The 13,843-nt window shown below is 40.7% G+C and overlaps 1 protein-coding gene and 1 long non-coding RNA gene across 12 annotated transcripts in view; one reads left to right on the top strand and one right to left on the bottom strand.

Annotated features, from left to right (window-relative positions):
* Positions 1-366: 366 nt before the first annotated feature.
* Positions 367-13,171, top strand: LOC307213035. Of its 3 annotated transcripts, XR_013837351.1 has the most exons (5): positions 367-571; positions 2,284-2,400; positions 8,401-8,574; positions 9,769-9,964; positions 13,035-13,143. It is a non-coding gene; the product is annotated as an uncharacterized lncRNA (long non-coding RNA). The 3 variants fall into 3 exon arrangements; XR_013837350.1 differs by lacking the exon at positions 9,769-9,964 and having other exon boundaries at positions 374-571; positions 13,035-13,171; XR_013837352.1 differs by lacking the exons at positions 9,769-9,964; positions 13,035-13,143 and having other exon boundaries at positions 378-571; positions 8,401-9,379.
* EPB41L2 (erythrocyte membrane protein band 4.1 like 2) overlaps positions 3,665-13,843 on the bottom strand; it is a 78,553-nt gene continuing 68,374 nt past the window's right edge. For 8 of the 9 annotated variants that reach the window (XM_079970629.1, XM_079970630.1, XM_079970628.1 and 5 more), the window contains 6 exons: positions 13,144-13,692; positions 11,115-11,237; positions 10,646-10,738; positions 9,840-9,920; positions 6,765-6,870; positions 3,665-4,855 (listed from right to left, as the gene is read on the bottom strand). In XM_079970629.1, the coding sequence (XP_079826755.1) occupies positions 6,766-6,870; positions 9,840-9,920; positions 10,646-10,738; positions 11,115-11,237; positions 13,144-13,692 (951 nt within the window). In that variant the 3' untranslated portion in view covers positions 3,665-4,855; position 6,765. The remainder of the gene's footprint in view (positions 4,856-6,764; positions 6,871-9,839; positions 9,921-10,645; positions 10,739-11,114; positions 11,238-13,143; positions 13,693-13,843) is intronic. The other variant, XM_079970636.1, reaches the window with a different exon arrangement.

Raw genomic sequence — 13,843 nt, 5'->3', positions numbered from 1 at the left:
TTCTGGAACCATGGGAGAGACAGACATCAGTACTCTCCCCACTTTCCTGTGCATCATGCAAAGCAAATTTAACACAACGCAAGTGCGGAAGAATAAAACAGAAATGCCTGAAATGCTTTATATATCATCTCTTAGCCTCCTGGCATGCAGGTATTTCAAATAAACAGTTGACTAGAGAAATTATAAAAGCCCCTTTTATTCTCAGTTTAGCTGCAGTCAAGGCCGTTATGTGCCATTTCAATCTGCCCTTCTAAACTTTGCTGCCGAGTTAGCTCTGCTAACGTGGTGGCCCTCACATTAGAAATCACAGGCTTGTGCAAACAAAGCAAAGTCCAGAAGGAAAAGAAGTTAATATGGGCCGAGCAAAGGCCATGCAGCAGGAGCAACAAAATACAGAGAACAAGGTACACAGCTACACAAAGCCTACTTGCGATGGGTCAGGCTGTGGTGTACACCCTGACAGCTTTTGTCAGGGAACTGCCTGGATGGCTTCTCTTCATGGGAATTTTCCTGCCAGTGATTCTGCTCCTGCTCCTGCTCATTGCCTACCTGAGGGTTATGCTACGACAGGGTGAGTCAGCCACTACAGGGCTCTGAAAGGTGGGCAGGTAGGCAGAACTAATAATAAAGCAGAACGCTCTGAATTTAACCTATACAGTAATTAGAACTAGTTGTTCCTTCGAAACAACACCTAATCTCCTGCTGTACTGTACGAAACTGATATTATCCTCGGCGCACTTCCCCAGGCAAAGGCCAGTAAATATATTTGATTTCCTACTGATAATGTATGGCGTAGATTGCCAGTATTGAAAGGGTACTGGTGGGTGGGATACAGCACTGCTTCAGAACCAGTCCCCCCCCCCCAAAAAAAACCCAAATAGAGCTGAACAGATCTGAGCATCAAGCGGTAAGACAATAGCAAGTAATAGCTCTGTGTGTGTGAGTGTGTGTGTTTAAGCAAAGTAGAGGATTTCTATGTCTTGGGTCTCCCACTCAGCCTGGCTTGATTTTGTCCAGCTCTATTTCAAGTTTGGCAAACAATTTTATCGATGCATTTGAAATGAAATTGCTTTGGGAAAGTCCATAAAGCAGCACCAAAAGCTATCCGGCTCTTGCCCAATTTCACTGTTGCATTTAGATATGGCTATTTCTTTATTTCTTGTACTTACATATTGCTCCTCAGGAGGCCCCCACAAAGTGGTTCCCCGAAGGTTATGACAATAAGCATCCGATTTTTTAAGTTACAGAAGAATGTAAAAGGCAGCTTGCTTAGACAAACCTGTTACTCTTTCTTGTTCTCTCAGCACAAGATGGTCCTTCAGAGGGCCTTGGGGGTGGCAGTTGGGGGAGGGCCATTCTGGGAGCTGGATGGTGACAGTTTCTCCTTAGAGCACAGTGATCAAGGTCTTTGTCCTAGGCAGTGAATCCTGTGAGTTTGCAAAGTTGGGATTTATTTATTTATATGCCCTGATTTCTTATCACTTGACGCTTGCTTAGATTAAATTTCATTTGCCGTTTTAGTATCTAGTCACCCAGCATGGAAAGATCTCTTACAAGAGCTCCTTACAATTCCCTTTTGTTTCTGCCATTCTGATAAATTGTGTGTCATCAGCAAGCTTGGTTACTTCACTGCTCACCCTTAACTCCAGGCCACTGATGAAGTTAAAAAGCAGCTTCTGTTGGTTCAAATGGCATCACTGCCGTTGGCTTACTGCAACACATTATACATAGGGTTGCCTCTGGAGACAGTTCAGAAACTTCAGCTGGTGTAGAATTTGGCAGCCTGGTTGCTCACCAGCCAAGACTGATTGAGCCATGGGGGCTGAAACCTACCATGGGGGTAGGCAGGATTGGGGGGGGGGCAGGACCAATGTGACTGGTCAGTTGGTTAAGTATTTCTATTGTTTTACTGCCCCCCCCCCCCGGCTACATCCATGCATATAACACCAATCCTGGCCAAAGTGCACTGGCTGCCAATTAGTTTCCGGGCCCAATTCAAAGTGCTGGTGCTCAGGACCACAGTACCTCAAGAACTAGCGTATTAACTGACCGAGACCCCTGCGGTTATTATCTCAGGCCCTTCTTTGTGTGCCTCCTCCATGAGAACGCCAGAGGGCGGGGTATAAATAAATTTATAATACAGTAGTATGAAATTTATTTTTCATTTGTGTATAAAAAAAATGAACACAAGCATGAAGCTCTACTGCTGAGAGGAAAATTTTATCTTGCTGGTCGCCTTTCAGCAGCTGCTGCAAACTAACACAGTGTGCTTATCCTTTTCAGTGGACCAGGAGCTCTACATAATGCATAATCCCCCAAGTGCTGCTGCCATTGAAGCCTATGCCAAATACTACAAACAGGGAAACGGTAAAAGGAAACCAAGATCATCCTAAGAAATTGGTAACGTCCAGATACATAGTTTAACATTGGCTATTTACTCCAGAAGTTTAATAGCTGTTTAATGTTATGCAAAAACTGGGTGTAGATGTGTGAGGGAAGTTGAAACAATTTGTTCTTTTAAAAAGGTATAAATGAATGGGCTTGTTATCTAAAAATTGGATTTTAACTTTATATTAGGAATCAAAATAATTAACAGCAGAAAATGTTTTCATGCAAAAATAATTGTGCACAAAATAGAAAACTGGACTTTTCTTCCATTTCTCTACCACTTAAAAAAAGCTCTCTGCAGTCACAAATGTTGGAAATACAGTAAAATGTTGTTCTTGTACAAGAGAGTATAATACTGCTTGTACCTGATGACATTATTTAGACCTAATGCATTTCTTAGGGCTTGTATAGGGGTTTTGTGTTTGTTTTGGAAATTGCAGATTTGCAACACTTTCAACTAAAGCAAAGAGGTTTGGTAGGAACCTTGTACAGTGGTGCCCCGCAAGACGAACGCCTCGCAAGACGGAAAACCCGCTAGACGAAAGGGTTTTCCGTTTTGGAGGCGCTTCGCAAAACGAATTTCCCTATGGGCTTGCTTCGCAAGACGAAAATGTCTTGCGAGTTCCTGCGGTTTTTTCCCCCTTTTTCCCCCCTTTTCCTAAGCCCTAAGCCGCTTATCAGCTGATCCGCTGATAAGCCGCTTATCAGTTGATCCGCTAAAAGCCGCTAAACCGCTAATAGCGCTAATCCGCTAAGCTGTCAATGGGCTTGCTTCACAAGACGAAAAAACCGCTATACGAAGAGCCTCACGGAACGGATTAATTTCGTCTTGCGGGGCACCACTGTACTCGAAATGAACTGAAATTTGCTGGCGAAAGACAGTTCTTCTTGCTACTGAGATTTTGTCTATGACGTGATTATGGCATTGCTGCATTGAAGAACACTTGCTAATGGCATTACAGTAGCAAGATTGTTCTACGATTCTCTGTTGGGGACGCTGTAGTAGTGGAGTTTCAGGGAGCAGTTGGGGAGTTGGGTAACTTGACCTCTAGGAGGACATTCAGTTAACAGCATGACTCTTCCCCACTGGGCTGGATAGGCAGGGGGAACAAAACCAGGGTGCCTCTTGCTATAGGAATGTTATTAGGTTACATAAAAACAAGTTTTGTTTTAAAGACATCCCACCCTCCTGAAATGCTTTCAACCATGTTGAGAAAGAGGCTAAAAACTGATTTATTTATTTTTTGAGGTGTCAAAATACAAATGTGCTGAAACATTTAGAGAATAAACAAACTTTATTTTATAACAGTATTACAGAAAGCAAAATATCACTTAATACAACTTCAAGCTGCTATAAATTTAATATGGCATCTTAACTATACACAAGGTGAACAGTGAAGTATGTGGGAAAGAGACAGTTAGCAGGTTTTCATATAGACCTCCTCAGTGACTAGCAGCCTCACTCAGCAGTTGGTTCCCATACTACTTACAATGGGTCCTTGGCTGCCCCCCAGTCCCTCAATGTCCTGAAAACCTGTACAAGTACATCAGGCAAACTACTTAAAGACAACTGCTCAACAGACGTGTCAGTTATAACAGGTAGACAATGAGTTATGTAATGCAAGCATCCTGCACATGTATTCATATAATCAAAGTGTTTGACATTTAACATGTTAAGAGAAAAGCACTAAGGTTTTAAGCTGCCTGGATTATCTTTGCCAGAAGGGAAGAGAGCAAAGTCCTTCCTATCCTGTCTGGAATGTTGCAGACCAAAGTGTCCACGAAGAAATTGAACAATGGCACTGAAGTGCAGAGAAGTTACTAAAACAGTGCTCAGTCAGTAGAAACATCCTTATAACTATCTCTTCTATAGTATACCAGCACCAGTTCCCTTCAGAAAGTGGGAGATCCTCAGAACAGACTATAAGGAGTTTGTACAACATCCATACAAATCTTAATTTATTTTCCCCACCAGGTCATAGGAAAGCTTTGTGTTTTCTTTTAATACAAGATAATGTATTTCTTATGTTATTTGATGTTTTATTTACCTGAATAATCTGAAAAAAGCTGTTATCCCATTAAGAGGCTTTATTTGGAAACATTTTGAAAAGATTTAGTGAAAGATTCTTTCCTTCCTGCACTTGCTAAAGTGAAAAGTGCTTACTAAATTATTTTTGTTCACTTTCATGCAATCAAGAAATCAGTTATATAAAATGTCAGGGAAACGTGGAAAAAATAATAAATCTCTAAACCTCATAAAAAGCCAAGAATGTTAAGAAGTGGTTATAAAAATAAAAGACATATATGGTAAAGGACAAAGGACCAGAGAAGATAAGTTTTGGTGTCGGCAGTTTGTTCTGGAAATGTCTGGTCATTGTCACCAGGCTTGGTGAAGTCAGTGAAGTAGCGGTGGGGACACCGACTTGAATGATCAAAGTTCTTCGGTCACAAATCAGTCTTCAGAATTCTAAAGAAAGGCAAGCAGTTTAATGTCATTCTTTACATTTAGTCACAGATTTTGAATACTATTAAAAACACTCTCAACCATATTACAGCTTTCTTCGAGTAATGTTCCTTTTTCAAGTCAGTCACATGCTACATTTTTCTTATTTTAAGTGGCATCAGACCTCTTCAGAAGAGCAGTTTTCCTTCATTTTTCGAGGAGGTAGCTAAGGAACACACACACACACACTCTCTCTCTCTCTCATAATGCAAATAGCTCCTAATGCATCACCATTAGCATTCAAAAGGCCTACAGTCTCAGCCATGCCTTTCTGCTTTCCCTTTGTGCTCTTCTTCCGAGCAAAACTCCAAACTGGAAGGTCCAAAACATTATACCCTAGATCTGATTCCAGACAGAATCACAAAAGATGCATTTATTTGTGGTAAAGAACATTCAAATAGGGGTTCCAGGTGCTTGGTAGCAGCAGCCAGGGCAGTCTTACAATGGCTGTGCTCTTGCCTTTCAGGTCGGGGACAGAGGGTGGCGCTAGGGGAGGAATTGTCGTCGCAGAACCCCTTGGGTCTGTGGAGTGCCACAGGGTACAATCCTCTCCCCGATGCTTTTTAGTATCTCTCTGTGCCCGCTTGCCCATCTTGTTCAGAGCTTCGGGCTGGGCTGTCATCAATATGCTGACGACACCCAACTTTATCTGCTGATGGATGGCCATTCTGACTCAGCCCCAGACACACTGACCAGATGTTTGGATGTGGTGGCTGGATGGCTGCGTTGGAGCCAGTTGAAGTTAAATCCTTCGAAGACAGAGGTCCCCTGGCTGGGTTGGGACGACATGGGGTTGGAGCGCCAACTCCCATCCCTTGCAGGGGAACAATCAGTACCAGCACCTTCAGTCAAGAGTCTGGGCGTAATCTTCGACGCCTCCCTCTCCATGGAGGCACAGGTCGCATCTACAGCAAAAGCGGCCTTTTTCCATCTCCGCCGTGCCAAGCAGTTGGTCCCTTACCTTTCCTGCCCTGATCTTGCCACTGTGAGCCATGTGATGATTACCTCCAGGCTCAATTATTGTAATTCACTTTATGCAGGCTGTCCCAGAAACTCCAGCGGGTGCAGAATGCCACGGCGAGGCTCCTTACGGGGTCCTCGCCATGGAATCACATTCATCCAGTGCTACACCAGCTGTACTGGCTCCCGGTGGACTATAGGGCCAGGTTTAAGGTGCCGGTTTTAACCTTTAAAGCCCTATACGGCCTAGGACCCTTGTACCTACAGGACCGCCTCTCCTGGTATGTCCTGTGGAGGACCTTACGGTCCACAAATAACACCTTGGCAGTCCCAGGCCTCAAGGAGGTTAGGCTGGCCTCAACCAGGGCAAGGGCGTTTTCGGCCCTGCCCCAGTCTGGTGGAACGCTCTGCTGCAAGGGACCAGGGCCCTGCGGGATTTGACATCTTTCTGCAGGGCCTGAAAGATGGAGCTGTTCCACCAGGTCGATACGATACGATACAATATCTTTATTGTCATTGTCCCTTGCGGAACAATGAAATTGAAATGTCTTTGGCCCAGATCCAGTCTGGGATCTTTTTTACAAGACCTTGCATGTAAAGGGCCCCTCTAACCCTTCTCACTGGCTCATATGATCAGCACAAATAGCTGGGCCTGGTGAACACTTAATGTTCCCAACCCCATAGTTATAGTTTTAATTTGTGGGTTGCCATCTGATTTTATTCAGATTGTAATCTGATTTTAAGCTGTATTTCAACCGATTGTTTGATCTTATGTTTTAATGTATTATATATTTGATGTTAGCCGCCCTGAGCCCAGTCTTGGCCGGGGAGGGCGGGATATAAATAAAATTTATTATTATTATTAACCTGGGAGGATAATAGTTTTGTATCAGGTCTTGTCTCAGGCTCTTACCTTATTCTCCTCCTTCCGGAAGATCTGTTTCCTTATGCACCACAACTCTTGTTACAGACATGTCAGGATGCTGTTCTTTGGCTTCTTTAATGGCTTGTGCCAATGCCTACGTAAGTATTAAAAAGGACCCATTAAATAAAAATTATGAGGTAGTTTGGCCAGTAATGACTTCCTGGACTGATTTTGTTCAGAAGTGACAACTGAACAGAGGAAGAATGCTGCTCCTCCATTACTGAGACAGCCAAATAAAAAGCCTAGAGAGGCTACTGGGTATTTTAAGTTATGAGCTGTAAACTATGTTTTGGTATCTTACATATTTATCTAAAGCATTTAGATCCTCCTTTTCTGGCAATCCTCACAAAGCAGTTTTTCACCAAAACATTAAGAAAGCACTAATAAAAAAAAACTCCAGAAAAGGTAAGAAACAGAATAACTTTTTAAAGCACACCACATCTTTATATTGATCCACATAGTGAGCTATTTGGATCAATATAATATCTAGACAGGAATGTTTTATTGCTGCAACAACATACAAGCATTAGGACGTAAGAGGAGTCCGTCTAGATCAGACCAAAAGACCATCTATTTCAGTATCCTGTTCTCACAGTAGCTAATCAGATGTCTATGGGAAGCCCATAAGCAGGACATGAGCGCAACAACGTTCACCACCACAACAGCTGGAATACTGCTTCCAATACTAGAGGAGGTATTCAACACCTATCTCACTTAGCTATGTCTTAACTTCATTAGGTTCATTAATTTCAATGGATCTGTTATGAGTAAAACTTAGCTGAATACAACCCTGGAGAAGGTTCATAATCATCATGGCTAGTAGCCACTGACAAGTCTTCTCTAACCCTCTTTCAAAGCCATCCAAGTTGGTGGCCATTACTACATCCTGTGGTACTAACTGTGACAATTTAACAATGTGTCGTGTGTAGCACTTCCTTCTGTTCATCCCAAATCTCCCAACATTCAGCTTCATTAAATAACCCCAAGTTCTAGTATTATGAGAAAGGAACAGGAACTTATCTCTATTCATCTTTTCTGCCCTATACATAATTTTATCCCCCTCTATCATGTTTTATTTTCAAACCCTTTCCTAATTCCCCTCAACATTCCCCTCTGACTTTTCTTCACAGCTGCCACACACTAGGTTGACATTTTCATCAAGCTGTCCACCACAATGCCAAGACCTCTTTCCTGGTGGGCTGCCACTGGTGCAGTCACAATCAGCATAAGCGTGGAATTAGGTTTTGTGTGTGTGTGCAACACTTTACACATGCTTTTATTTTAGCCTTGTGTTGATGCAGTGACAGGAGGCTCATTTGTGGGCACAGGTCCTTTGATATTTGGCATATATCTTGCACACTTAATGTTGGAAGATACCAATTCAGGTAAGAAAACCAGCTGCAACACACTGATCAGTATCAAACCTAATTGCCAAGAACAGTAGTTTATGTATTCACCGGTGACTGAGTACATAAGACCACAGCAACACTAATGTAGGGTGGAGAGGGTGAAATTTGCTGAGGGGAATCAGTGGGCAAAGAGGATGGTGCTTAATGTTTCCCTCATTCATCAATTCTGCTTTCAAATGCCCTAACTGGCTTTTAAAATCCCCTCCTTCCCACAGAAAACCAGCTGGACCCAGAAAAGAAACCCAAACCAAGCGAAAATGACCAAGGATGGAGAAAACAATCAGTGGGCACCAGATTCCCCATCAAGTCTCCTTGACAACTGATTCTCACCCCCACCACTACCACAGTTGCTACAGCAATTGTAGGATTGGGAATATATGTTTCGCAAGGTAATGGATAGTTCTGCCAGGAGGCACCTGTCAGCTTCCTTCCACACCTTGTTGATGTGGGATGTGGAAAGTGTAAGCACTGGGCAATTAGCAACTTTTCCCTAAAGATCTTTTCAAAACACAGTTCAGAGGTAAACAAAATGAGTGGCGATTTTGCCTTGACAGATGCACACTGGAAACTCAAGACATAAACCAAAATAAATAGCAATCAGTTTTTAAATATATAACCTTCAGGGCTTAACAATAAATGGCTAAGTAAATGCATACACTATTTTGCTTTGCCTATACTTTATTTAGTACTTGAGCATGGAAGAGTTATTCTTCAGAATACAGAGAAATAAAATTGAAAACAAGACTGGATAGGCAAGAAAAAAATGGTTTTAAGGAATAATGCTTTCCTAGATACGGTTTCAGCTTTGACAAATACTTTATTTCTAAGCTGTATTGAACATCATTTAGATTATATAATGAAGAATGACATCAGGGTTGTTCAAATTGAAGAATTCAGGGGTTCAAATATGAAAAATAAAAGTATTTTATTCTTATCAAGTGTATTTTCCATTTTAAAGGGTTACTACAAATCCTAATTTTACTGAAATAATGCTGGAATTTACATCTGAATACAAGCACATGTTTTACATAAATTAAAAACTCAGACATTTACAAAGCTGAACAAGATCTTGTGTTACAAACAGAAGCATACAATCTATCTCTAAAAAGTTTACTTTAAGGCTTTATAATATTTATCCTAAGTGGAGTATACTGAGATATGAATTTTATTAAAGCAATTCTGTTGTCTGACCTTTCCAGATTCCCCAGCTGTATGTTTTTTGTTTTTTGTTTTAGCATGTGCTGGGACAGACATCCCTCATGCCTAATGCTAAACAGCTCTGTCATTTAATTTCAGGCTTCAAGGAGAGATTGAACTTGTCACAAGCCACTTGCTACAAGCACATCAAAATCTGAAATTAAATTTACTCAGAGTCCTTGGTACATTACAATTAAGAAATGAAAATTAAATCCCTGTTCTGTTAAATTGTGAACCTACCATCAATTAAGAATCAGTGCAGCACCACATGGTAAAAACGGCAGATTAGAATTATAGTAATTCAGTGATGGTTAGCAATTTACATCATGAGGTGGTTGAGTTTTAAAAATATTGTTCATGTTCTTAAAATAGAACATTTTTGACAGGGGAAAAACCTCAACTGCCTCATGAGGGGCAAAATATTGGAAAGCAGAATATGATGTGTTCTGTCTCTCACCTGGTCGTGGTCAAGGTCCGCATCGCCAGTGATAACAATCCGCTTTTCAATTCTGGTTTCTGACACACCACCTTTTACTGTCTAAAGATTTCAAGAACAAGAAATGTTTTACTTAATCCTCCAATGTAAGTAGCAGCTTGTAACTGAACACAGGAAAGGCAGAAAACCTTTTTCTAGTTCTTCTAATGTTTACAGTTTAGTAACAATTCTTAAGATAAAAAAACACAGCACATTAAGGCCTTAAGACTTATTTCTATACTTTCATTATTCATATGTGTAACAGGAAAACCACACCTGCAGCACAAAACTCAACGTTCTTCTTCACTATCTGGAAATTCCAGTACCACTCAATCAAATATGGGTCACAATTTAAACTCAGTAAAATACAAATATGATCAACAATACTAAAAGAATATATGAAAGCCCCACCAGCACAAAATAATCAGCAGCATAAATCCATTATGCACTGCAACCTAGAGTAGCATCGAAAGACAAGGGGGGAGAGGGTTGAACAGATGGTACTAAATGGTAACGGTGTCCATGCCTTCATTTAGGATAGTCATAACTGCTCTAAACATACTTAAAATAAATCATCCTAGGTTAAATATAATGAAAGTTCAAGGTTCCAGAAAATAAGAGAGTCACAAAATCTTGAATTCTGAATGTTTCATTAGTACATATATAATGTGCCCAGAAACTTGGAATAATATAACATTTCACAGCCGATTTTGATTAAGAGCAGTCTACTTCTGTCCTGTTTTGTTAAAACAGATGAGAACAGCAAACCTCACTGTTTTTCTTTTTACCTTTGTGATGTGTGTGGTTGTGGTTGTAGAAAGAGATTCTGAAGTGATCGTCTGTGCACTCAACAGCACACCAGCATCACCACTGCCATCAAACTGCACCATCAAGAAGAAAGAGCAATAGTCAATTTTGACAAAACAGGGAAGCCAAACTAGCAGCCTTCTTTTAAACAAAAGTTGCCTGTTTTAGAAATGAAGACGTCAAGTGCAGTAGACAATTCTGGAACACACAATGTACTAAATGTCATTTAACATGATTCAGTCATTATTAACCCCTTCTCAGGCAGGTGAGGTCAAGATGGCATCTCAATGATGTTCTCAGATAAAGAAGTCCATTAGTTCATTGTCCTAGTATAAGCAGTGTATGTATATAGATATTATTTCCACAAGGAGATACGGCAACTTTTCCTCTCCCAACAAGCTTACAATATTGTATCCCAAAAAGGCATTCTAAATTATACAACACCTGTACCTGGGGAGATTCATATGTGATCGTTTTAGTTTCTGTCTGAACAATTGGTACTTCCTTGGTGGATATTTCAGTTCTCTGTGAAGCATCTGAAATGGTCACCATCTCAGTTTTAACCACTGGAGGCTAGTGTTTAGAAAGACACAGAAGAGTATGAATTTTGAAGTACATGGTATACAGCAGTTTATGAACTGGCTTCAGGCAACAAGATCCCAGATTCACTTTTTAAACATTCGTTAGAAGAACTTCTAAACCCAAGTCTGAAAATCATGAACACACAAGAAATGTTAAGTGTTCTGTCTACTAAATATAAGAAAGCACTTGAAAATCACCATGGTATATTTCCTATGCTAGATAGGAATATATATTTAAATCAGTAGCATATATAAAAATGGTTAATAAATTAACATACAATCAGATTGGTAAGATTTAAAGCTTTTAAAATATCAGGGTATACGAGCGATCTATACAGTGGTGAGCCCATGGCCAATCACAGCTTTCCATTGTTTGAACCCATAGCTTACATCTGATGTAAAAGCTGGCTTTTTAAAACTTCATGCACATAATATATACTCACTGTAGGTGAGCCACAAATGGCCACAGCATTTATGTGTTTCTGTCTTGTACACCATGTTAACAAGATATGTAACTACTTCAAACTTTATGGTTTGAGCAAGTACATAATAAAATTCTTCTGAAACAGCCCTTACGAACAGTTTAAATCATTATTTATTAAGCTTGTCAATATATCTTCAATGATCTCGTTGGTATGACCTACCCTTATAGAGCCAATAGATGTCACCCCAAAACCAACTCCATACACTACTTCCTGAGTGTCACAAACTTGCTACAACTCCTTATATGGCAATGTTTAATAAAATGCATAAATGCATTTTTGAGACAGTTTAAAACTTGACAAATCCTGCCAATGGGGACAAGATTGACCTAGATGGCCCTGACCATCATTACAAATCTTCTGTTTCCATATTTAATAACCTTGGGGGTGGAAATGCCCTCAGCCACTCCAGTATAACTATGGTGCTCCACACACATTTCTCTAGCTGGATGAGGAATTGCACATGCAAGTGGCTCTGGGAATCCTCCTCTAGTCCAGCTGCTATGTGCACCATTCTGGTCTTTTTGAAACACACACACAACGACGACAACAGCAGCAGCAGCAGCAGCACAGATCAGCTTTGGGGGGGGGGATGGATGGATGGAGGCGGAATGGGTTTAGTCTTTCCCTCCAGAAATATCAGCTGATTAACACAGTTGCTGTGCTCCCAAGTTGCTGTTTGCCAGGACCACACACACACACACACGGATTGGAACCTTTAACCTGTGCTTCATTTACCATCTCTCAGGCTCTTCATTATGCTGCATGTTCTTAGAGAAAATAAATTTGATTTAGCATCTACTGAGTAAGTTCATGCCTCTCGAGGACTACAAGTGGCTAGCATAAAATAATAACTGTATCTGCAAAGGACTTTGGTTAAGAGTAGTAAATATGGTATGTGTGTCTCATGGTGATTTACAGAATGCACCAACTGTGCGTTCCTACAAATTCTGGCTATTTGTGTTTTAGTATTTAGATAGGAGGTTTCATAAAATAGGTAGGGTTTTTCAATTAAAAAAATACTTGGGTTTTAAGACTATTACATCAAATGCATAAAATGCGTTTTCATCTCATGCCCAAGAAAGGTAACATCACAATTCCAATTAAAACTTATTGAAGGATAATAAAAATCAAACTAGACAGGACAAGACTCAAACAAATTAACACATGCAAAACAAACAGAACATGAGAAAGTAAAAAGATGGCATAATCCCAGGCAAGTTCTTCTGGGTAACCAAACTAGTAAAAAATTCAGAAGCCTTAACCAAAGGCAGAATTTGACTGCACATCCATTTTCCACTTTCCAGATCTGAATCTTTATGAAAACCTGAAGAGGACAGAGAAGAAGAAAGGCAGAGATATTGAACCCTAGGACGACGCGCCTGATAAAGGATCCCTTACTCTTCTACCATTTACCTCGGAGCAACAAATTATTTGCTGTGAAACATCAATGTCACTATGCGATGCCTCTCCATTTACTTTGAGCTGCTCTTCCACCCTCTCTTCTTTCAGGGCTTGCTTATCCAGTTTTGCCGGGTGTCCCTCTCCGGGTGTCTTGGTGGATACTTCATTCGCCTGGACCAATGTTTCTGTCACTGGTATGTGCGTAACTGTTACTTGAACTGGACTGGCTTCTTGTGAAATTTCTGCACACACTGTTGCCTGTGCATTGTGTTCTCCCTCCTCTATGATAACTTCATTTTCTTCTATTTCTTCTTTTATGGCACCCTGAGTCATCCGTTGGTGTGGCTGATATTCTCCTACTTCATCTTCACTCTCACTACTGCTGCTACTTGATGACAGTGATGAAGAATCCTTCTTTGATAGGTGCTCCATCTTCTGAGTTTGCCCACCACCAGAGACAAGTTGTGTTTTGCCTCTGTTGGTATCGGCAGTGACTACTGTCTCTTCTATCCCAACCTCTGCCTGCTTCTTCTCCACTACGTTCAGAGTCTCATGCGAACTCTGCACAAAACAAATGGATGAGGAAAAACAAAAAGTAGAAAACATGAATAAATAAAATAGTGAACATAAAACTATGTGATGGGTGGTTCAGGTCACATGAAGAACAAAGATGACTGTAATGGTTAAATGAAAAAAGGAAGGAAGGAAGAAT

Source organism: Podarcis cretensis (genome assembly GCF_951804945.1).
Source record: "Podarcis cretensis genome assembly, chromosome: 3".
NCBI lineage: Eukaryota > Metazoa > Chordata > Lepidosauria > Squamata > Lacertidae > Podarcis > Podarcis cretensis.
This window is presented reverse-complemented; position numbering and strand designations above follow the sequence as displayed.